Source organism: Lingula anatina, chromosome 3, assembly GCF_051362555.1.
Source record: "Lingula anatina isolate TDL-2025a chromosome 3, LinAna3.0, whole genome shotgun sequence".
NCBI classification, from domain to species: Eukaryota; Metazoa; Brachiopoda; class Lingulata; order Lingulida; family Lingulidae; genus Lingula; species Lingula anatina.
Window position 1 is genome coordinate 13827498 of NC_141769.1, and position 23861 is coordinate 13851358.

The window sequence follows — 23861 nt, forward strand, 5'->3', positions numbered from 1 at the left end:
TTCCCACAAAGTTAAGATTTGGAAGAAAGCAAAAATGCAACATGATGTATAAATTGGCCCATGGTAATATTTCTTTTGGAATATGCCATCTAAGCTGCTATTTGTCCACCCCTTCTGAAAGGTTTTCTTCCTGGATTCTCTTACCAGCTTCAAACTGAGTATGGCTATACACCTTGACAGCTTAGACAAGTGCCTCGATGCTTGATACACTACGTATTTCACAACTGACAGATGGAACATTATTCCAGCTATTATAAATAATTGTTTTCGGAAGTTTGTATTTTGGCTTATCTGTTTAAACAGAAAAGGGTACATGAAAGCGAATTATTGTTCCATTTGATCACAACTGCCTTTATACTTGTTTACATTATTTTATTTTATGTTATTTTTCAGCATGCATTGCCTATTTTTTTATACGTGTGCTGTACCCATTGAATTGTCTGTTCATATAATTTGGTGTGTTTACCTGTCCTGTTTTGTCTTCCAAACTTATATATGAAGGTACCTGTTCAGAATACATAAAACAAAAAAGCATATCTTTTTATTTTTTTCATCAAGAATTGAGTATGATATTATGCTATAATGATGTCATAGAGAAAAGTTTTAATTAACCAAACTTGTTGACCTCATAATTTCTCCTAAATCCCTTAAAAATATTGATTCCTGTTGATGTGAAATTGATATGTATAAGAATTCAGTTCTGAAAAAAAAAAACAGTAAATACTCTTATCTAGATTTTGTTCAGTTTTGTCAACAGAATAAAGTTTCCCAGTGTAAGTCTGAACAGAAACCATTATGTTATACATGTAAACTCCATTGCAATAAACAATTATGTTCTGACACTGTGATTACCAATAGAAGAGGTGACTCATCCCTGCCTTGATTTTGTAGATCAAAGGACTACTGATTTAACTTGTGCTTTGCTCAGCAATCAGATTTGGATATTTGTAACTAAATTAGATTATGATAGAGTTAAAATCCAGTTGGGCAATGTTTCATAGCGAAGGAATCTACAGAAAGTATTTTTGTTATATTTTGTATGGGGGACCTGGTGTGATATACTTTAAATGTATGGAATCACACTGGATTTCCCTTAATTTCAAGGCACAAAAACGACTTTCCTTAATTTATCAAATTGAATATTAACTTCAATTTGTGAATACTTGCCATCTGAAATCAAAGACATTTGTTTGCTGAGCATTTCTTTCATTTATGGTTCTTTTCAAGATTAGTTTAAAATAACTTCTCTAAACATGCCATATTTTAATTTGTCTTGTTATTTTTTGAGAATGATAATCAAATATGTATGGTCAAAAAATCCTACCATTTTCAGTTATAAGTGATTAACAAAGTCCATTTTATTTATTTATTTATTGGTTGAAAAGGTGATATTGTACTATTGCACAGATTTCTTTGATTTGATTTGTTAAGTCACCCATTTTCCTTTAGTGAAGAGGGATTTTAATCATCATAAAAGGAGTTAGTTGAGCTGTTTTGTTTCAAAGTAGATGAATGATACTAATTGCAGGTTGAAAAATTACCTTTAGTATCTGCAAATCAAGGGGGTAGTTACCTAATTCTGTTGTGTTTTCACATGTCACATACCAAATGTTGCAGATTTTGTCTAAAATTGTATTAAAATTGTGTACACAAAGCTTGCAATTTGGCCAAAAATAAGCAGGCAAATCTAATAAGTTAAAGGAAAGGTTTCAGCAATTCAGTGCTGGTAATAGGGCCACTTTTTCAATTCACTCATTCTGCACAGCGGGGGGATTGTGACCCAATGTTTCTTTGTGTATATTTGTAGAAGAGCAGATGAAAAACCAAACAACACTGAAGGTGGCAGTGATAATGAAGCTGAGGAACCTGGAGAGGAAGGGTCAGATGGTAAGATTTTAAAAAAAATTGAGTTTAAAGGGTTTAGAGGATTAGTACCGTTCATAGTTTGCCAAAATTTTGCAAATGTTTCCTATGTATATACATTTCAACTTTTGATTTTAGGAGAAGGTGAAAAGAAGAAAGAAGAGGAAGATGAGCCTGCATTTGGCAAACCTAAACCAATGTTACCTTACAGCTCTATGTTTATCTTTGGACCTAAAAACCCGTAAGCAGAATTTCATAGTTGAGAATATCTGCCAGTATTAAAAACTGCATTTACTATTATTGCTGACAACAGAAAGCACATTGTATTTTTCTTGTCTTTTTGAATGTCGGAAAATGTGTTTCATTCATGCATACCTTTTCTAAAAGATTTTATTTCATGATCGACTTCATGTTTTTCAGAGTGCGTAGGATATGTCACTTTGTAGTGAACCTGCGCTACTTCGACCTTTTCATTATGATAGTAATCTGCGCTAGTAGTATTGCCCTTGCAGCAGAGGACCCAGTGGATGAAAACTCATTCCAAAACCAGATACTGAATTATTTTGATTATGTTTTTACTGGCGTCTTTACTGTGGAAATGATCCTCAAGGTTTGTATTATAAATTGTAATATATAACCCTACTCAATCCAAAATTTCAAGAAAATGCCACTGATGTTTGACATTTATCTGTCGTCAATATATTCATTTTCCGCATCTTATCTGAAAAAGATAAAGATCCTCATTGGAAATAAATATGTGAAAAAATAACACTCAAAGATTCAAAAGACACTGTACGACTAATCAGATTGTCCACAGGTATTCACGTCCATTATAGTTTCGAAATCTGGCATTTACACCTATTTAATCCTAATATCATAAATTTACCAAATGATAAAAAAGAAAAATTCTTGTCATTGCGCCTGTTCACATGTATAAATGACTTCTTTTAATACACCTTTACCCTTCAGATTGTTGACCTTGGTATCTTGTTTCATCCTGGAGCCTACTTCCGTGACCTGTGGAACATTCTGGATGCCACTGTGGTAACCTGTGCCCTTGTGGCATTTGCATTCAGGTGAGTGTCCATTATTCAGTAAATTATATTATTGGGAATGAACCAATCCCATCAGCTTTTGCATTTGCTGGCTGTATGGTGTTCAAGTTTTTTTTCTGAAATATTCTTCAGAAGGAGGAATGGTAAAAGATATGTACATCACTTAGGCTTTAGTTATAGGTAGGTTAGTTTTAAGCTTAGTTTGAAGAGTGTGAATATGACAGGCAAGAAACAATTTGGCGAGTGTCAAATGTGAACAGCAGTAATTTGGAAGATGGCATAGATATAGCTCAGTTGTCCATCTCATTTAATTTATAAAACAAAACTTTTTATCTGTTCATTCAGATTCTGGACTTATAATGATGTTTTCAATCAGCATAGGCTGAGTGATGAAAAACTGTACTAATTTTGATTGATAACTTATGCATGGTTACATTTATATACCTGTACAGTTGAAAGTGGGACAAATTACATCCAAATGTCTTCTCAAAACCAAGAGAAAACACTACTAAATAACGGTTGCTTTTTAACTAAGAAATCAACCCTTTGCCATTATGATTTTCATGGCATTCATTTAGTGTTTATTCCAAATTTGCAATAATTTTTTGTGACAATTTTCTTAAATGTATAACCAAATCATAACAGCAGGGGCGGATCCAGACATATTTTCTGACAGTCTTCCAAATTATCTTTGTTGATCCATTCTTCATTTTTGACCGTCTTCCGACAGAAAAATTAGTTACCCGTTATTGTAAACTTGAAAATCTGACCGTTTACCGGAAGACCCAGAAGACGGCCTAAATCCGCCCCTGAACAGCATATTAGTGCTTGCTTCCATACATTAAAGGAGTTATCTGTGTACAATAGGAATACATTAATTTTATTTTTTTAATGGTGTAAGGATATTTACATAAGGGAGCAAAGTCAGTAGTTACGTTTAAAGTTAATTGTCCTCATCTGAGAGTGTGATTTTAAAAATATCAGACATGAATAGGCAAAGGTGCTCATGTGTTGAAAATGTAACTTTTTTTTCGATTGCATGTTTTTTTCTAATTATTGAATGTGCTGTGAAACGTCCTGTTTGAATCAAAATGATCCATCTGTAAGCCCAGCCATGAATGATCTCGGTGCCTGTCTCTCTTTCGTCCATTATTTCTGGCTGTTGCCTTTAATTACCTTTTGACCTTGATCTGACCTTTATATCTCAAAGCTTATTATGAACTTTGACCTCTTATATTGTTCACTAAACATTAAGCTGGATAACTGAGGCAAACAAACCATCTGAAGGGTAAGATTTTGGTTTAATCTAATGCACATTTTCTCACTTTGTTTTCAGTTTTAGTTTATCAGGAAAAAAATCTGTGTTTTGAAAATTTGAAGATTTTAGAAAAAGATTTGCACTGTTTTATGATATTGCATAACTGTATTTTTGATTCACACATTGTCATATGCCCATTAAAATTATCGACGATTTTGAAAACCCTAGCTATTAAAAGGGGCAAGATTTTAAAGAGGTATACTAACAATACTAACATGCAACAGTGTGCTTCTTTAACAGTAATACAGACCTGTGAAAATACATTATTGGTTTTTATAAAACCTAGAAGTAACTTTGATTATATGAGATTTGAGAAGGAAATTTTATATTGATTAAAAGGTCCAGGAAATAATATTACGACTTAATCATTTTACCCATCATAGCTTTTATCAGATCCGTTATTCGTAAGTGTCCGTGTGTCTCCCGGATCATTGGATATAGGCACACATGCTTGGCTGCCTTATAATGCACCTCTACAAAAAAATACTGCAATCTGTTAAACATGCTTACTGGGAGAGAGATGAGAGAGAGAGAGAGAAAGAGAGAGCTGGTGTGAGAGAGAGAGAAAGAGTTGGCTTTCATATTCTATGGCTCTGGCATTTCAGCTATTTGTACCTTGAAATGCATTCATTTCAGCAGCTCCATCACTCACTGCATCCATCTTGGAACGCCTGTCATTCTGATATGCTATACAAATATTTTTGTACATATAACTATATTCTGCTCTTAAGCTAACAATTTCCATTTCTTGCTCTGCCATAAATGTCATTGTATGGTCAAACTCTTACATACACAGGTTTGCCAACTTCTGAAAAAAATGTGTTGATGTATTATTGTTAATTTTGCTATAAACCATAATAGAGTAACAGACTAAAACAAAAAGAAATAATAGGCATGATAGAAGAATGAAAAGCTCAGTTGGCACACCTGTATGCTGCACCATGATTGAAGTGGCAAAATAACATCACTCTTATACATAGCTTGTGCACCCATTGATAGTATGTTGCCAGTTTTTGTGTATATAGAAATGCTTTTGATTCAAACCTGAAGAGGTCATTGTACCAATTTATCGAAAGTTTTAGGATTGTTTGTATTATTATGAGACATACATTTGAATGTATTTTACATATATTTTAATGTTTACTGCTGCATCAGTTTATTTTTACCAATTACAGAATTGTTATGACAGCTATGTGGAGTCTAGGATCAGTAGTTGCCCTTATTTTATTCTGAACAGTTTGTGTAATTTAGATTGCAAAAAAATGGGATGTTCCTTTTTTGGAGTTTGTAGTTTGTATCGAAAGAGTACATGAATTGATTTATTTGCATTTTGATTTTTTTTGTCATTTTAGGGTCTGTTTTTCAACAAGATGGTGCTAAAAGTTTATCATTTTCTAATGTTTGACTCATTTTAACAAAATCAAGGTCGTCAATTTGCATGATTTGTTTAGCTAAATAAGCCATTTTGGATTTTAATTCATTCTGAAGTTAATAGATTTCATTCATCAAATAAAAGCAGTATTTTAAAGCAGTCTATCCTACAAAAAATGTCAGGAATTGTCGGTTTGGGTGTATACTTCCCTTCACAAATATTGATAATGATTATATAATTTAAATATATCTGGAAAAAAGGAAATTATGAAGTCTTATATTTCGGTTAATTTGACCAAATGAACAGAAGCTGAAAAGTATTACTGCATATATATACTTATGATGAAGGGTTGTTTTGAATAGCATGCTCGGTAAAACTATCACTTTTTTAGCATTAAAAATATACAGATTCATTATCTTTCTTAATTTTTATTGAAACACAATAATAGAACTATCCAAAGTTTTGCACAGGATTGTTGTTCATTGAATTGGTAAATTTGAGCAAATATCTATTGCGCCTCTTGTACATTGCAGTGGGGAAACAGGATCTGCTGCTGGCAAGAACTTAAATACCATCAAATCACTCAGAGTGCTAAGAGTACTGAGACCACTCAAAACTATCAACAGAGTGCCCAAACTTAAGGTAAGTGCACAAAAACTAAAACTTAAACTGGACTTAAAATGTCTGCAGCTGGCATCAGTGATGAGTCAATGCTGTGTGAATTTGTGTTGCATGCATGTGTATATGGACTATTGACTAAGCTATTTAAAAACGTTAATTTGAATATGAGTGCAGTGACAAGTTTAAGCATGTTTTTGCATTCCATATGGACACAAGGTCTATAAAGTGTACTTTTAAATGTATTTCAGGCTGTGTTTGACTGTGTGCTGTCATCACTGAAAAATGTATTCAACATCCTCATAGTGTACACTCTCTTCCAATTGATATTTTCCGTGATTGCCGTTCAGCTATTTAAAGGAAAGTTCTATCACTGCACAGACTCATCAAAGATGGAAGAGAAAGAGTGCCAGTGAGTAACAAACCTTGTTTTACAGGATTTTTTTTATCTTAAAGATTTTATGTCAGTTCTGAATCAGATAATATACATCTGAAGGCCCTTTTTGTCTTTTTTATTGTTAGGAAATACATGTGAGGAATGTTTTGTGAGGAATCTATTAAAGTATTTTAGAGGACAAAAGTTAACAAATACTATAAGACTCTGCCAGTGAATGACTGAGTCAGCTGAATGCGAAATGAGGAGATGAAATGTACTGGGATCATTATTGATTCTTCTTTTGTCATTTTAGGGGACAATATTTTGTATATGAAAGTTCAGACGATTCTGATGCCCAGACTCCGAAAGTGGAAGAGCGTGTATGGGAGCCATATGACTTTGCCTATGATAATGTAGCTATGGCATGGTTAACACTGTTTACTGTATCCACGGGAGAAGGATGGCCTCAGTAAGCACTACTTTCAGTCAACTTTGTGCATTCTAGCATATTATTATTGAAGTTGCCAAAAACATTCAACAATCAAAGCTTGACTTGAAGATTACCGTGTTTTGCCATTTTATACGTAATCTTATACACGAGTTTTTTCACAAGCCAGGATTTCTTTAATTAAGTGTTAGAATTAAAATGAAAAAATAAATAAAATGAATTAAAATGAATACAGCTTGTGGAACCACTCTGTATTCCTGCATAATTTATACTATGCCAGGTCCCACTTGTTTACATTGAGCACTCCTGTTTCAGGGTACTCCAGCATTCCATGGACTCCACAGAGGAAGGAAGAGGTCCTTCACCCGGTGCCCATCAGGAGACAGCCATGTTTTATGTTGTCTTCTTTATTGTCTTTCCATTCTTCTTTGTCAATATATTTGTTGCCTTAATCATCATTACATTTCAAGAACAAGGCGAAAATGAGCTTGTGGACCAGGATTTAGATAAAAATCAGGTAACGTCTTCACTTGCTATGGCCTAACAAAGGATAATATGTGCATGACCAAATGGTCAGATATTGTTATATTCAGGCACAATTTTTCTGACATCATTCCAATTTTTTCTTGCAAATTTGCCACGTTAAGGGACCTCCATACCCTCCAGTCTTATGGCCACTAAGCCATTTTACCTACTTGTTTTTAGATGTGTATAATTTATGGTAAAATGGTGAAGTTGGACTAACTTTTTGTGGTGTATGGTAGTTGAAAATCTGTCTGATTGCTTTCTGCAGCTAATTAAGCTCGTAGTTTAATTTCTTAAATTTATTCTTGTATCATATTGAATAATTACCATTCCTTAGTTTTTAATCTTGTTTCATGCTTTTTTTATTTTTTAAAATATGTAGTAAAGAATGGTTTCTTCTTTCCAATTTTACAGAAACAATGTATAGACTTTGCTATTCATGCAAGGCCTATATGTCGCTATATGCCCAAAAACAAAGACTCTGTAAAGTTTCGCATTTGGAAACTTGTCACATCTGCACACTTTGAGTATTTTATCATGGGCATGATTGCTTTGAACACAGTGGTACTCATGATGAAGGTATGTATTTAAGTATGAAATTGTAACATTTGTAAGCTGGAAATCAATTAACTGATTGTTTAGAACTGTTTTAACTTGTGTCAAGTGTTGAAATGGTTTTGAAATAGTCATACTGTAGAGTTTAAGATTACTCTATAATTTTAAAGCAAATTAAAATTGTTGACAAATGAAGTTATGATTTTTTATCAAAAAGAACTTATTGTTGGCAAAAAAGATAAATCATTTATTTCAGAATTTATCACCAATTACCATTATCTTTATTTTTCTGTCAGTTTTGATTCCAGGCTGAGACCTTGACATCTTTTTACTTTCTTGATAATTGTTGATGATTTGTTTGTCAGTAAATAGAATGATTGCTGATAAGATAATGAATTAAATGTTTAGGTTATCACCTATTTTTTAATGAAGAATTACAGTCAATGTTTTATATTATATTTTCCATAATAACAAGAGATTTATATATTTTTAAATTGTATTGCTTCAAACTATATCAACTTTAATATGAATGATTTCTTTATCTCTCCACAGTTTTATAATATGCCAGAAACATACACCTACGTCCTTAGCTACCTTAATATTACCTTCACCATCTTATTTACCGTGGAATGTGTCCTTAAGATTATTGCTTTTGGACCAAAGGTAAAAATGAATGCTGACTTAGCTCTTGCTTTAGGGTGGTGGTGAAGGGAAACTTTAAGAAAAAGAATGAATAATATGAAATAGCCTTATCTTTTTTTCTTATCACACTGCACAGAGATGTTATATATATATATTATGGGCTTGGTGGGTTTTTGGTTCAACAATTTGAAAACCAAAACATTTAACTTCCTGAAGTCAGCAAGTTTTTACAGCTTTTAACAATTTATTTTTGACTGAAGGTTTGGTTTAGCTTTTGGAAAGTTTTAATGACACATATTTATGAAGTGCCCACACTCTGTGATAAGACAAGAGAGATGAGGTATATTTTTGCCTTGCTGAACCAAGTTAACTTGTAAACTCATGCTTCTGGCAGTATTCTTACCATCCCATGGTATGCCCCTTTTCATTTTAAAAAGATGATGGATTCACAAGATGGTTGACTTGTAATCTGAATCTAGGTATGCCCTTTGGACTTTAAAATTCACACATGACCTTTCAAAGTCTACATCCTGCTGTTATGACCCTCACCCTAGATACTCAAAGTGCATTAAAAAAAATAGTGATCCTTATTAGAATAGAAAAATTTCCTAAGTAGTATGTAGGTCCTCAATGGTTAAGCTATGAAGAAACTCCTGTGTGCATAACCCATGACTTTAAGTGGTTTGCACCTGTGTTCTAACTGATGGCTTGTGGTGTTAGGAATTACTGTTCCAGTACCACTATTTCAGATCATGTGTCGTTATTATCAGTTTTCTTTCTCATCTTCAGGGTAGTGGCCTGCAGCCTTTCTTTCAACCTTGGTGCTAGATTTGGTTTTACAACATTTAGACCTTTTTCATTTTGATTTTTAATGCTTTGTATTAGATATACTTTGGGGAAGAAGATAAACTTACCCAGACGCAGATTACCTACAATGCATTCTTGCAACATTTCAATACTGGCTTTACAGCCATCTTTGTGACAGAGAGTATACTAAAGATGATTGGCTTTGGAGTCAAGGTTTGAATGTATATGTGCATAATAAAATGTTATGTTCACATGGCCATTAAGTGCTTAATGTATGTCCTAGAAATGGTGTAAAATTCATGGTATTCTTGTTCGATGTTTTGTTTATTTAGGTCTTCATGTGACTTATGAAAATATACATGTAATTGAATGAATTTGTCAATCTTGCAATGTTTGGGAAAACAAAGTTTTTTAAAGACATTTTTTGGTGAACTTTCCACTTACTTTTTTGAATATTTATTTTAATAATGAAATGTGTTATCCAAAGATATACTTATCAATGTTATGTGTATTCAAATTTTTTTTAATGGGATTTAAAAAAAATTTCACTTTTTCATTTGTTATGGCAAACCATGAGTTTTCAACCATTGTGTGTCTATTTCTCTCTCTCTCTTTCTCTGCTGGGCTCTTTGTTGTAATTCTTTAACAAGATGTTGTTTTACTTGTAGTCTCTTGTTGTAAGTCTCCCCCCTCAACCTACAATGTTTTCTTGGGTGTATGCTTCTGTCCAAGATACATGTGTAGTGTATTTAGTGGATTACATGGAGAATTCTAGTGCTGGGATACTTCTTTAAGCAGATTCTTTTGTACCAGGTCTTGATTTTGCAGTGTCAATGCCAGGTGGATTTCATTAAAACAAAAACTTCATGGTGTTTAGTTTACATTCAATTTTCCAGGACCCAAGAAATGTTATGCAACTATCCCATTTATGTTGTCTCTGCACCAGTCATGCCACATTGTTAAAAGCAAAAAAAGTTGATATTTGGTATTTACACCTACCCCTTTCATTAGTTGAAAGTCATGTAAATTATGTCAAAATACATCACATGATTTGGCAACTTATGGTCAAGTTAGTGATGTGCAACACCAAAAGATGTCCATCATACAATAAAATGATCATATACTGATGCCAGAGGTGCCACAGTAAAGGTGACTTTTTATATTTGATCAAAAATTTTTAAAACCCCATAGTCATATTTTTTCATCTTTTCAAAGCTTCTTTGGAAGGCAAACTGCAAATTAAATATTTAAATTCAATGTGCTATTATGTATATGACTCACATTGTCACCTTTGCTGTAAATATAGCTAATTGTGCGCCCTGCTTTCAGTTTCTCTGCATGTTACGATGTATTCATCTACTGTCATAAGCATGAGACCTTGCAAGTTAACTTGCCTGGTTGTGGTTGCCTTTGCTGTTACGTCAACCAGCTGTTACCTAGAAACAGGTGTCATGGACCTAACCAGACAACCATTTTGATTGGCTGTCCTGATTTGGTTGCATGGAAGTTCATCTGTTTGTATTGGCCAGCTGTAATTGTTATGGCAACAAATAGTTCTTTAACATTAATTTGCACATATATATATATAGCAAGGTATAGGGAGCCTTTAGGCTGGAGTTTTACCACTGGACATTGATTTTATTTTGCTTTCTAGATGTGCCGCTGTTACAATTCTCTGATTTACAGACACCAGTTAAGCTCTTCATCAGTTGGCTGTCAAAGCATCTCACATTTATTATTATTATTATTATCTGCTATTATAAATTCATCTTATTTATGAGTATCTTGTTTTTCTACTTTTTTACTTTTGTGTCTATCACTTCTTCTGCGAACCAGACTACCTCAGGTCCAGATCCTACCCCTGCAGACAAAACATACGCTGAAACACTGGGCTACTTAAATATCGCCTTTACCGCTGTATTTGCCATTGAGTGCATCCTCAAGATAATAGCTTTTGGACCTCAGGTTTGGTCTTGTACTGCAAAGAATGGCAACTTAACAATGTTTAAAGTCAAGCAAATGGGCTAAGACTGGAGATGATGCTGGCAGAAACCTATTTTGAAAAAATATATGAATATAAGTATGTATATATGTGTATATGTACTAGTATACCTGATAAACAATTGTTTCAAGGTCTTGGGCAGTTTATACAGATGATCTGTGATTACCAGATTCATGCTGCTTGGTGGTTTCTATTCCAAAATGCATAATTGATCAGTAATCATTCAATTTTTTTTAAAAGAAAGGCATTATTAGATATCACTTGGTGGTTTTAATGTGTTTGCATAACATAATCCTGCCATTTTCATCTCATGTCTTATTCCTTAGCTAACTGACAGTAAAATAAAGTGGCTGATGTATCGAGTGTTTTTGCCAAGCCAATTTGTCCCCCTTGTACAATGTAATTGTTCAGACCTATAGCTATAGTGAAGTGGACATGACGTCTGTTGCAGCTATCCTGCTATCCTGCCATTAGGTTATTGATATGATTGTATGTCACCTTCAGCAACTTTATAAGATTTTAAATGTAATGGACCTTTTAACTGATTACCACTTGGTAAGTTAATTTGTTTGCTTTTGTCAAGTTTTGGAAAGCCATTTACAGTTTATAGTTTGCTGCTAAATGTTACCCCAATCTTTGTATTAACTTACCATAGGCCATAATATTAATGTTTCCCGTTGTATCATTTTTGTGTGCACTATATGTCATAATATAAGGCTCGAATATGTGAGTACCATATAATGCTTTTATCCCTCAACAAACTTTTGCTACAGTAATTTTTGCTGGACTTTTTAACAATGTGCAGGAAAGATTATTAGAAATTAGCAGTTGGATTTCTCAAAATCTGATTCCATTGCAAATTTTAGGAAATGTCATTAGAAATTAACCGTTCCACTCCAGCCATACACCTTGTCTGTAAGTCAAATAAAATTCATTGGATTTAGTAACAATATGGTTCACTTTGGATGTAGGTGAATAACATATTTAAATGAAGATAAAAAGAAAAAATTATTTTTCTGATTCGTAAAATTGAATCTGTGTGTAAGATGTAGAACCTTCATTTAACGAAGGCAGGAAAAGGATGTGGAATTGACTGGCAAATAAAAAACCTGATTACCCCAGTCTTAGAATATCTAGCGCTGACATAAGTATGACGATGTTTAAAAATGATTGGAGCTCTACCTTCTAACTAAGTTTGCAGAAACCGATGAATCATATATGAAACCAGAGTGCACTTGATATTTGACAAAAGACAAAACATTTTGAACTCAGAATTTTTATCAAAATACTATTTATTACCTTTTTTGACATTTAAAGTTACATTCTTAAAGCAGATTTTTGCCTTTAAAAAAGTAGTTGGGGACTTTAAAATTCTCTGAAATTGGGAAAAAGGGTATTTTTTCTTATGATTTACCAGAGAAAGTGTAGACATAAAAGCAACAGAGATTTAGATAGACATAGGAACCTCAATTTAACACTTGATAGCATACTTATATATGAATCTCATGCATGAGAAAACTTTTTCTCAGCTTTTAATAGCCTACTTTTGATTCATTTTGCTTCATCACATTTGCCCGTCTCCCTAGCTTCCTTCATACCTGCAATGTTTTTGCTGCTAGTTGCTTTTTTTTTTTTTCATTTGCTGTTTTCTGTTATGGATCTTAGTGTTTAGTTTATTTATATAATCCTCTACAAGCTATCAGGTTTTCATAAATTGCTTTATTTAAATAGATTTTGTTGTTGGTAAAATATTCTGTAACAGTTGTAATATCCAGTGAGCATAGTATTGCCATAGTATTTTATGGATTGAAAATCAATTGCATTGATTAGTGATAGCACCCATGCCTTATTTTGCATCTGATCAGTGATATAGCACAACATGCATAAGTTTCAATTTGATCTTCCTTACTTTGTTTAATATGAAACAAAAAAGAATACAGGAATAAGATGCTAGCTGCAGCCATATCATTTGCCACATTCTGTGCCACCTTTGGATTAAATTGTATGAAATTTAATGATTGTATAGATTTTGATTTTTTTTTAAACATCAAATTTACCATGTAGTTTATTTTAGATTTTGAATCGGAATTAAAATTTTTGGTGGAAGTCTGAGATAAAAATTATTATTCATATGATATGTGCCTTTTTGCACCTAATTTGATTCTCATCAGACAAAAAACTCTGCCTTCAAGAAAGTCAGTATAAATAATTGCCATACATATTAAAACTTCCTTTTCTTAATGCTTTCAGTAGAATTGATCAGATATATGATTTCAGTGATGTTTAAAAACTGAAATTTTCAAAATTGCTGCCCTTTCAGATGTATTTCAATGATAACTGGAATACCTTTGATAGTGTTACAGTATTGGGTTCTATCACTGATGTTATAGTAACTGAACTTAAAATGTCTACAGTAAGTAGTAAATATAAATGATAATCAGTTTGGTTTTTGGAATGATAAGAGCATATCTGTGCATCTTCATTGGAATGAATCTTAGCCATTGCAAAATTTTAAAGGTCAATATACATATGAGATGTGATTAAAAAAGGCACAATTACAAAGATTTCTACCTTTTGAGAATTATCTTCACTAGTGTATGAACACTAAAAAGTAACCTTATATTTTGCAATGGCAAAGAACATTTGTAATGCCTACACCATGTAATTAATTGACATTTTAAGCACATTCATCTTTTTCAGAATTATTTCCGAGATCCGTGGAACGTGTTTGATTTTGTCACTGTGCTTGGAAGTATCACGGATGTTTTAGTCTCTGTTCTCAACACAGTAAGTTATTCAGTTGATGACACATTCAACACACACAAAAGCTGCATCTGAATGGGCATATATGTTTTGTCATACCATTGTTTGTTGTAAGCCTTGTCAGAAGTTATAATGGCACTTTAGGTATGGTTTTAAATTGTAGTTTTAGAGAAATCAGTTGATGGGCATAAGATATTTAAAGAAGAAATATTTTTGTATTTTTGACAAAGATTGATTTGCAAAAAAGTTGACATGTCAGTAATTTCCATATATCCTTAACAGTTGGTTCCTAGTCTATTTGAGGTAGGAGCACCGCTAAAAAAGCTTTAAACTGCATGGTGCAGAAACCAGATTGTTTTGAGATGATTGGTTAATTTTTCACCAATTGCAAAAGTGCTGTCAGACTGGAAATGCTTGATTGAAAACTTAAGTTTTGTTGTTTTGTTGAAATTGTGGAATTAGAAACTTATATGTTAAAGTTCATGAGTCTTACTACCTACCAATCATTGCATCAAAGCATTTTCATTTTTTTTTTCTACCAATTTTTCACTATGAAAAAAATTCAAATTCAAGAAAGGTAAAATGTATTACACAGTTGTTCTAATTTTTGTAACTAATTGAAAAAAAGATGAATATTTGGGAAGAAACCATTGATGGTATTTACTCATTTACTGAATAAAGGGAACCCCTGGCTATGTGGTTTTTAATCTGACAGCATTTGGCAGGCATTTTATTTAAGTTGATTGATGTGGGTTTTCATTGAATTGCAATGAGGTGACATCTGAGTGACTTTTTCTATGCCAATCTGAGATATCCCCCCCCCCCCTCTGGCCTACCTCCCAACCCCATAAACACACAAACCATCTCCCCAATTTATTAAGGGTTTTTACCAAATATTACTAGATTTTGACCTGGGTTAGTTTGCTGTGAAAATTGAGTATGTAAACAACAAGGCACCTAGCATCAGGCTGTTGGTAATTATTTACAAAACATCCACAAAGAGAAACTTACATTTGATGCTGCTTGCAAAAGACAAAACTTGTTTGCAAGCCAATTTCAAAAAAGGTTGAAATTTAGAAGTCTGAATTGAAAGGGTGTTTCTTATCAGGTTGATTTTTTTTTAGTCGAATTATGTGTTTTTTGGCTTTTTGGGGGGAACAAGTGAAATAGTGAAATATACCTGATGATAGTTGCCAAGATGTGCTAACATTCCCCACAGCCTAAGCTACTTCTTGGAGACCCCTAATACATTTTATACTATTGTCATAGGATCTCTGAATGTAGCTTCAAAACACTTTGTAGATGTGTTGCATGAGCCCACTAACACTACTAGGTCACTGGATATTTCTGAATGTTTTTGTCTTTTGCATGCATTTATACTTCATAGATATGGCTCACCTATATGTGGTCTACGTCTTCCATCCTGTACTCTATCACTTCTAATTGTTTTCCTTACATTTGACCTTTTTTGTCTTCTTTTTATAGACATTTGTATAGGATACTTAGAAAAGGCAGTTGAAAAACATTATCCAATATATCATTTCAAGTTTCACTGAAGACTTTGACACATTTGGTTGAGACGAATGTGCCAGTCGCACCAAACGCAATCACTTCTGTAAAGAACACAATTTACTATTATGCTTTACACTTATATTTTACACATCTGTCCCACTCAGCACAATAGCAGAAGACAAGTCAAAACACTTGGTACACAAGACAAATGATAAACAGGTACTCACGCCAAAAAAAAAAAAAAAAAGCAATTTGCCAAATACCTAATCTGGGTTAGGATTTTGACTGTTACAACTATAAGCATTCTACAACATATTGGCAACAGCTATGTTTATGCTTAATACACTTCACTACTTAACAATAAACCCAGTGAACTGCCTTTTAGATCTTATGCTGTGTCACTGCTAGTGCACGAACATCTAACAACAAAAACGGATTCATAGAATTGTTAAACTATTGAAGTCACATGTGCTTATTGTTGAAAAATGAATATCCTTTTCAGTAAAAGTATTTCCTAACTGAGTTAACACAAATGCAATTTAAAAAGTGCATAGCATAAAAGAAACTTACTGCCTGAAGATTCCTTATTTTTATAAGTTTTTGGTCAATGATTAAAAATGTAGAAGTATAGACATTTATTTATTTAGTTTTTTTTACATGTTTGTAGAAAAAACATCCTAGATTTGATTTGTACCACCATTTTCTCTGATGTGTTTTCTTTGTCTGTTATTTATTTTATATATTTATTTATTTGATTTTTTGTCATACTTTTAACTAGTTCTCTTTTTCTAAGTGTAACGTACTTGAATACTATCTTCATTCATTCTGTGTTGTTTAGACTTAGTCTACTAATAATGCTCTGTATTTCTACTAATTCCTCAGGACCTGGTAGTGGCATTTTATATACTATTGGCACCTTAAATCACAGCAGTTCCTTATCAGCATGTTTGTAGAGTGATGTTGCACTTGCTTGGAGTGATAGTGAAACACTTTCCAGATTAAACTGAAAGGAAATTAGCATTGCTGCCCATGACATCTTGCACATCACAGCAAAGGGCATTTTTACAGTAAGCTGTGCAAAGCTTAGCATCACTGTACTAATTTTAATAAACCAGGCTTGGGAATTAAAAAAGTCAGAAAGGTCCTCCTGAAGATTTGCAAATTCAGCGTAAAAACTGTGTTTGGCAAAATTTTGCCTTTTTATCTGAAAGTTGTTTTCATCTGTGACTCTTAAATGACATAATATGGAAGAGGGTAGAAAACATATGAAGTCTATGTGGATGGGATTATTGGAATCCTCAGGAGGGGGGGGGGGGTCTGTAGCATGGAAACTGCAGAAGGTAACCTTGTAAAACAAGCCCTGGTGGAAAACACTAAGTCATACTCTGCAGATTCATATGCCTTTTTGCCATAGTTAATCTCTATTTTCTGTTAATATTACTTTGATTTTCCACATGCTATTGATATATTGATATACCAAACAAATGTAATATTTTGCACAACATATTATCAAGGGAATATCCAGGAAATATGAGAGGGGTGTCTCGAACTAGGGTAAACTCAGAGATCTGGTTTTGTGTCCATTGTTTAGTATTTGGTTTTTGGGGTACATGTGTATCTGGCTCCAGAAAAGAGCATTTTCTTACGAATAACCTTTCCTTTGGTATATCCAGAGTACAGGAGAAATTCTGAACTTTTGTAAAGAACACATCTATCACTTTATGTTTGTAAACAAAAAATATCAAGCAAAGTTGTATTGTATTGTATTGTTATTTCACCAACCACCTAAACTGCCATGCTCATGATATAGCTAGTTGTGTTGTCATGCTTATCTACTCTATTTTCATGGTTACCAGTTATATTGTTGTGAGAGCTCAATATAGCATGGTGATTAGCACCATTGCCATGGTAACCATGTGACATTATCTTTGAAACTAAATGTAAACTCATTGTATTCGGGGTTTATGGCTAAAGGGGTTATGAAAGGGATCTAAATTGACAAAAAAAATCTAAAATGGGTCTGTAAGTCAGTGTTTGGTATGCTTATTTTAAAGTTGTAAATGCATTTAAATGTTTCCCAGTGTGCATCCCCTTTTACCTTTAAGACAAACATGTTGTTGGCTGTTATTGGACAGAACTTGTAATAGTGGCAATTACTCACATATTTAAGACTTCTGACTTATTCCAATATAAATGTATACATACATATATATTTGAAATTTTTTATTTCTGTTTTAGTTCTAAACATTGTAGACAACTAACTGAATCTGTACAAGATGGATCTGACACTTTGCAGAATATTGAATTTTTGGTTAAAATATTTTGTAAAATATAATTGTTTAAACTTGGTTGAAAGATGTTAATAATTCACACTTCTATCCATTAGATATATTCATATTGCTTTTCTGGATTTTGATATAGTTTTTTTTCTGTATCAAAACATATTTTAAATAGGAATTGTAATTTTTTTAAATTGTGAGTAAGTGATGGCCACATCTACAAGAGTTTGTATTCACTGCTTGTAAAACTAACCTACCAACCCAAACCTGCCATTCATGTATGGATGTAAATACTTCATAAAGCACTAGCTTTGAGAAATTCATATTACTGGTACCCTAAGTTTTGCTGTTTGAATGAAAGAAAATTAAGATCTACATTTTGTTGCCATTTTGGGATAATCAAAAAAAAAAAAAGTTGAAATATTGTTAAGTGGTATATCTTGTTTAATATATATTATTCCCTTTAAGGAGGGTCTGCCTGATATGTCTCTGCACTGCAAATGTCACACAAGGAACTTGCAATAGCTTTTGGTCATAGTATTATATAGTATTACACCAAACTGCTTTTAATGTCCATTAAAAATTGCAGACTAAATGAAGTTATGATAAAATCTTCATCATGTACCGTTATGACACTGCTTGTTTGCATCTACTCAGACACAGTAAGACATTTCAGTGTTTATGGAAGGACCTCATGAACATGATTCATGGTATTCACAAGGACTTGTTTTCAGTGTTGAAAATAGAATTATTTGCAATAACACTGTGACACTTGTTTCTTAGTGGTTTGAATGAAGTCAGTATATAAAGCAATATGTGAAAAATGACACGTTTGCCTTTTTTCTCACTTTTCCTGTCAGTTGTGATAAGTTTCAAAGAACTGTGCTGATAGCACTAGTTTCAGATCAATGAACTGATTACCTTATGCATTTGCGTATGAAAACCACAGTGACATAGGGCGATTCTATAGATATTAAAAACAGACCAAGGAAAAGTAAATCCATGTGATTGGTTTGTTACTTTGGACTGTGGAGACAATATTTGAAATAGCCACTATTACCGGGTAGCTCCTTTAGTTGGGCATGTACAACAGGCTTCCAAGTGATGCCCCTTAAAGTTCTGACCTCCGTTATCTGCTTCCTGTATTTTATTCCCTTCTTGCTATTTTTGTCATATTCCTCCATTACAAAATTCTGTCATCAGTATTTAAGTTTTAGGTAGTAGTATTTATGCTGTTGTGATAAGTGTATTTTTTATGTGATGATGATTAAAAATGGAAGAATTTGAATGTTCCCAAATGGGGAAATGAAGTTTTTTTTTTATACAAAATTTCTTAAATCATTAACCTTGTTGTTATGTGGCTAAATTGATCTAATGATTTCTGTTTATAAAAGTTGTGGCAACTATCTGAAATGTTTAATTTTGTACCACCAGCTTGGCAAGTTGGAGGTGCTGTGGACATGTGTCTTATTCAAAACCTCAAAACCACATAGAATCACAAACAATAAGATGTTTTAGTCCTAAATAATAAAGGATACCCTGTTCATTTTTCATTATTTATCACTCACTTTTACATTGCTTGAAAGTTTGCCACTGTTGCTTCTCATCCTCTGTGATGTCTTAAGACAAATATTGTCCGTCCAAAAACTTCTATATTACAGTTATTAAGTCATGTATTTGAGAAGTATAAAATTGACATTATTTGGTGTTGTTGACCTATTTTAAGTTACAGAAAGCCGTTTGGTGGTACATAATAAGGAGGTAACTGTTACCTCTCTGAAATCTCAGGTTTTCCTTTTCTTTCATATGTTGAGAGTCTGAATTAGATTTCATTTAATTTTAGATAGTTTAACTAATCAGTTTATTTGTTAGCCATGAATTCATCTTGTTAACAGAAAATTTTTCATGACCTGTCTATCATGCCATACTGCTTACCCACATTTGGTATTCTTCTTTCTCATATATAAACTCAGCTCTTGGCTGATATTCTGCTTTGCTTTTTCATTTTTCATCCACCTAAAGCAAACTAATTCAGAGGACTATTTTTTTTTCAATTTTCATGGCATTCACTCCTACTTTCATTAAATTTTTACTTTTTATTTTTTGTTTGTTTTGTGACTTGTGTTATAGCCAGGTGGGCTGATTAAATTGGGATTCCTTAGGATGTTCCGTGCTGCCCGCACTATCCGTATTCTGAATCGTGGCTCCACTATCAGGTGTTTGCTGTGGACTTTCATACAATCGTTTAAGGTAATCAGGGCACTGATTGCTCAGTTTGACCGTTACGCAACTGGCCAGGAGGGTGAGAAAAAACTGGGCACCTCTCTGCAAGTTTGTCAATGTCACGGCTTCCATGGGGAGAGTTTGGGTTAAAAATACCAGGCAAGGCCACACAGTTGAAACAAACTTCAATTTTGAAATCTCATTGTATTTGGTAAAAATTGTTCTGTTTGCAGAAATTGTTATGTTTTTTAATCAGTTTCATACTTTAAACTAAAATCTTGAACTAAATGAATCACCCAGATTTCTCCTTCCAAAGAAGCATTGTGTGACCTCTATCTTGCAGATAGGCACAGCTATAAAACTTTTTCTCACTGTGACCTGACCTTTCACTTACAGTCTGGTAGAAGCATAAATTTGGGATTTCTACGTCTCTTCCGAGCTGCTCGTCTGATCAAATTGCTTCGTCAGGGCGGTACAATCCGTATTCTGCTCTGGACTTTTGTGCAATCATTCAAGGTAAATATAGTACTATGTTGAAGTTGATTGGGTGTTCACTTGTCAACAGAAAAATGTATATATTATATAAAACCAAGGTAAACATAAAATGCAGACCTTTCTTAATTGTCCTAAAAGGAAACAAAATTTGAGTAAGTAATTATATATAAATAGCAAGTCTTTGAGCTGTTCATGTTTTGTGGAATAGGGTGGTTCAAAATAGCAACTTTTTTCCACTGTCAAGTTTGTCAACTTAGAATACTGAGAGAAGTTTCTTTATTTGTAGATTCATACCATATTCTCATTTATATTTCAATACAGTTGTGATATGCATTTTCATTGCAATCGATTGTGTTTATCTAGGCACTGCCCTATGTGTGTTTGCTCATCCTTATGCTGTTCTTCATATACGCCATTGTTGGGATGCAGGTAGGTTCTGTGAGTGATAAAAGTGAGATATATAATGTAAAAATTAGAAAATAAACCATTATGAAAGTATCTAGAAGTTTTTATTCAGCAAAAATATTTCTTTTTGTTCTGTTTTGCTTCTCAGATCAACATTTATGTACTTCATTGTCAAAAAAAATTTTTTTAAATTTTATTTTGAAATAAGGGAGGTTTAGGTGATCATTTCATCTAAAAAATAAAATTAGACATTTGAACAATTGATATTTTGCCCTAAGACTTTGTCAGTTTATAAATAATAACATGATAGACATTAAACAATCCAAGTTTTCTTTGTAGATATTTGGAAATATTAAATTTGTCGACGACAAGGCTATCAATCGCCACAATAACTTCCGTACCTTTCCTCAAGCCGTGGTGCTGCTATTTAGGTAAGTGCTTGAATCTGTGTAACAGGTGAGCAGTGGATGCCAAGATTTTAATGTGAAAGTAATAAATAGATTATGAAAGAAAAATAAATTTGCTTTTATATGAAAAATGAGGATTAAGTTTTGCTAAGAGATGAATGTATTTTGGATTTATCCAGGTATATGGGTATTGTATTTATGCCCCCCCCTCCCAGCACCCCATATAGAACTGCCTTCCTCAACCTCTTGCATTTTCTTGATTTCTCTTAAAGGTCAACTATTTAAATTTTTCACCTTTCTCTTTTTACTTCTTTAAAGATAAAATAATGGTTTGCAAATAAAATCCACCCCTGAGCCAGTCATGTTGTTTGGGGACGTGTTGATATATTGATTTTTAAAATCAAAATTAATACAATTACAATCGAGCTAATGGATGCAAATGAGTTTTTTTTTATCAATCATATCATGCTGATCAAGGAGAATTTTTGTTCCTATCAGGTATTAATCTTTACCATTGGCTGTTTAACCAGAGGTCTTACATTTTTGCCTTAAAAAAATGCTAAATTTCAGCCATGATGCATTTTTTAATTCCTGTTAATTGTTACATCTGAGACATGTTGCCCCTACAAGTGTCTTACGTTTTATTATTTTGGCTTCTATTTTAGGTGCTCCACTGGAGAGGCCTGGCAAGACATCATGTTGAGCTGCATTTCGGGGGCTCCATGTGAAGTGCCTGAAGACGAGGAGGAGTCAAATGACTGCGGCACTGTTCTGGCATACATGTACTTTGTATCATTCGTCTTTTTCAGCTCTTTTCTTGTAAGTAACATAAATGTTGTTTGTGGTGTGTGTTATGCATATTTTCCTTTAGATATGAAAAGAATATTTTATTTCGATCAAGACAAAAAAAAAAGGATTTTGATAATGTTTTCAGTTAAAATGCAAAGAATACACATTGATGATAGAATCTACATAAATTCTTTGCTTTTTATATGGTTATCATGATGTTTCACAAATCAATTTACGATTTGTTGTAGATGCTGAACTTGTTTGTTGCTGTTATTATGGACAATTTTGATTATTTGACGCGAGATTCCTCTATTTTGGGACCACATCATTTGGATGAGTACATCCGAGTTTGGTCAGATTATGACCCAACTGCATCGTAAGTATGGCTTTGTATAAAGAATGTACTATATTTTTTTAAAGCAGAGTAAAGATCTGCTCAGGCCATGGTAATTTATACAGAATGATAATGTCAAATTTTCTTTTCTTTTATATGATGGCGTGAAAGCATGTTTAATCATATTCTTTACTGAACATGATACTAAAAGTAGATGCATCCAAATATACATACTTGTCTTTTCTTTGAAAGGTTACATTCATTCAAATCTGTTTCAGTGGCCGGATCTCTTACCAGGATATGTATGATTTGCTAAGAAATCTAGAACCGCCTGTAGGATTTGGCAAGAAATGTCCATACAGGCTTGCCTATAGGGTAGGTGGTGATTATTTTGTTGAAATATGACTTGTATACAGTTCTGTCACTAGGGTTACCTTACTGGTCAGCTACAGATAAAATAATGTTCTTGTGCGACTTAAGTGTGGCCACAAGGCACAAACTTCATGATACCTGATTTGAAGCTGGAATTAACTTAATAATTGATTAGTTATTTGTAAACAGAATGTTGCACTTGCAAAGTCATAATCTGGGCTAACCATAGCATAACATTGGTGTAAGCAAGATAACTGAAACATTTAGACATCAGAAATTAAAAATTTGGTCAATAGAGATAGAGTGTCGCATTCTGAACAGACCCTAATAGTGATGTAGATTAACTTATTATTTAGCGCATGCATACCTTACTTTGCTGGGTTGTGGTGACCCAGTCATTTATCTTAACATGACAACAAAATAGAATGCTGCTAGTAATTAACCTTAAACATTTGCACCAAAAATACTAATAATTTTTGGTCTTGTAACAAGATGGTATGATGTATCGCTAAACGCTTACAAACTTTGAATTTTTGTATCAAATGTTACTACCATCCCCCTCCTGTATTAAAATCTGTTTTGACAATTGAAGTAATAACTATAGTAAAGTTGGTAACCTTTTTTTAATTGACGATATGGACAGTGAAAACAATCGCACAAAAGCACTGCTATATTTCAGTGAATCAAAATGATGATGCAAG

General features: G+C 33.1%; 1 protein-coding gene across 5 annotated transcripts in view; it reads left to right on the forward strand.

The window, feature by feature from the left end:
- Window positions 1-23861, forward strand: part of LOC106170041 (voltage-dependent calcium channel type A subunit alpha-1) — a 150133-nt gene that overhangs the window by 106900 nt on the left and 19372 nt on the right. Inside the window, exons 26-44 of one of the 5 annotated variants that reach the window (XM_087008325.1) lie at window positions 1808-1887; window positions 2002-2104; window positions 2284-2473; window positions 2833-2939; window positions 6142-6250; window positions 6478-6638; window positions 6916-7071; window positions 7366-7567; window positions 7990-8154; window positions 8683-8793; window positions 11416-11544; window positions 14282-14368; window positions 14627-14647; window positions 20755-20874; window positions 21217-21282; window positions 21598-21689; window positions 22331-22484; window positions 22703-22830; window positions 23067-23163. In XM_087008325.1, coding sequence (XP_086864451.1) covers window positions 1808-1887; window positions 2002-2104; window positions 2284-2473; window positions 2833-2939; window positions 6142-6250; window positions 6478-6638; window positions 6916-7071; window positions 7366-7567; window positions 7990-8154; window positions 8683-8793; window positions 11416-11544; window positions 14282-14368; window positions 14627-14647; window positions 20755-20874; window positions 21217-21282; window positions 21598-21689; window positions 22331-22484; window positions 22703-22830; window positions 23067-23163 — 2278 coding nt within the window. Of the gene's footprint in view, window positions 1-1807; window positions 1888-2001; window positions 2105-2283; window positions 2474-2832; window positions 2940-6141; window positions 6251-6477; window positions 6639-6915; window positions 7072-7365; window positions 7568-7989; window positions 8155-8682; window positions 8794-11415; window positions 11545-14281; window positions 14369-14626; window positions 14648-20265; window positions 20386-20754; window positions 20875-21216; window positions 21283-21597; window positions 21690-22330; window positions 22485-22702; window positions 22831-23066; window positions 23164-23861 lie in introns of all 5 variants that reach the window. The other 4 variants (XM_087008327.1, XM_087008326.1, XM_087008330.1 and 1 more) reach the window with 4 other exon arrangements.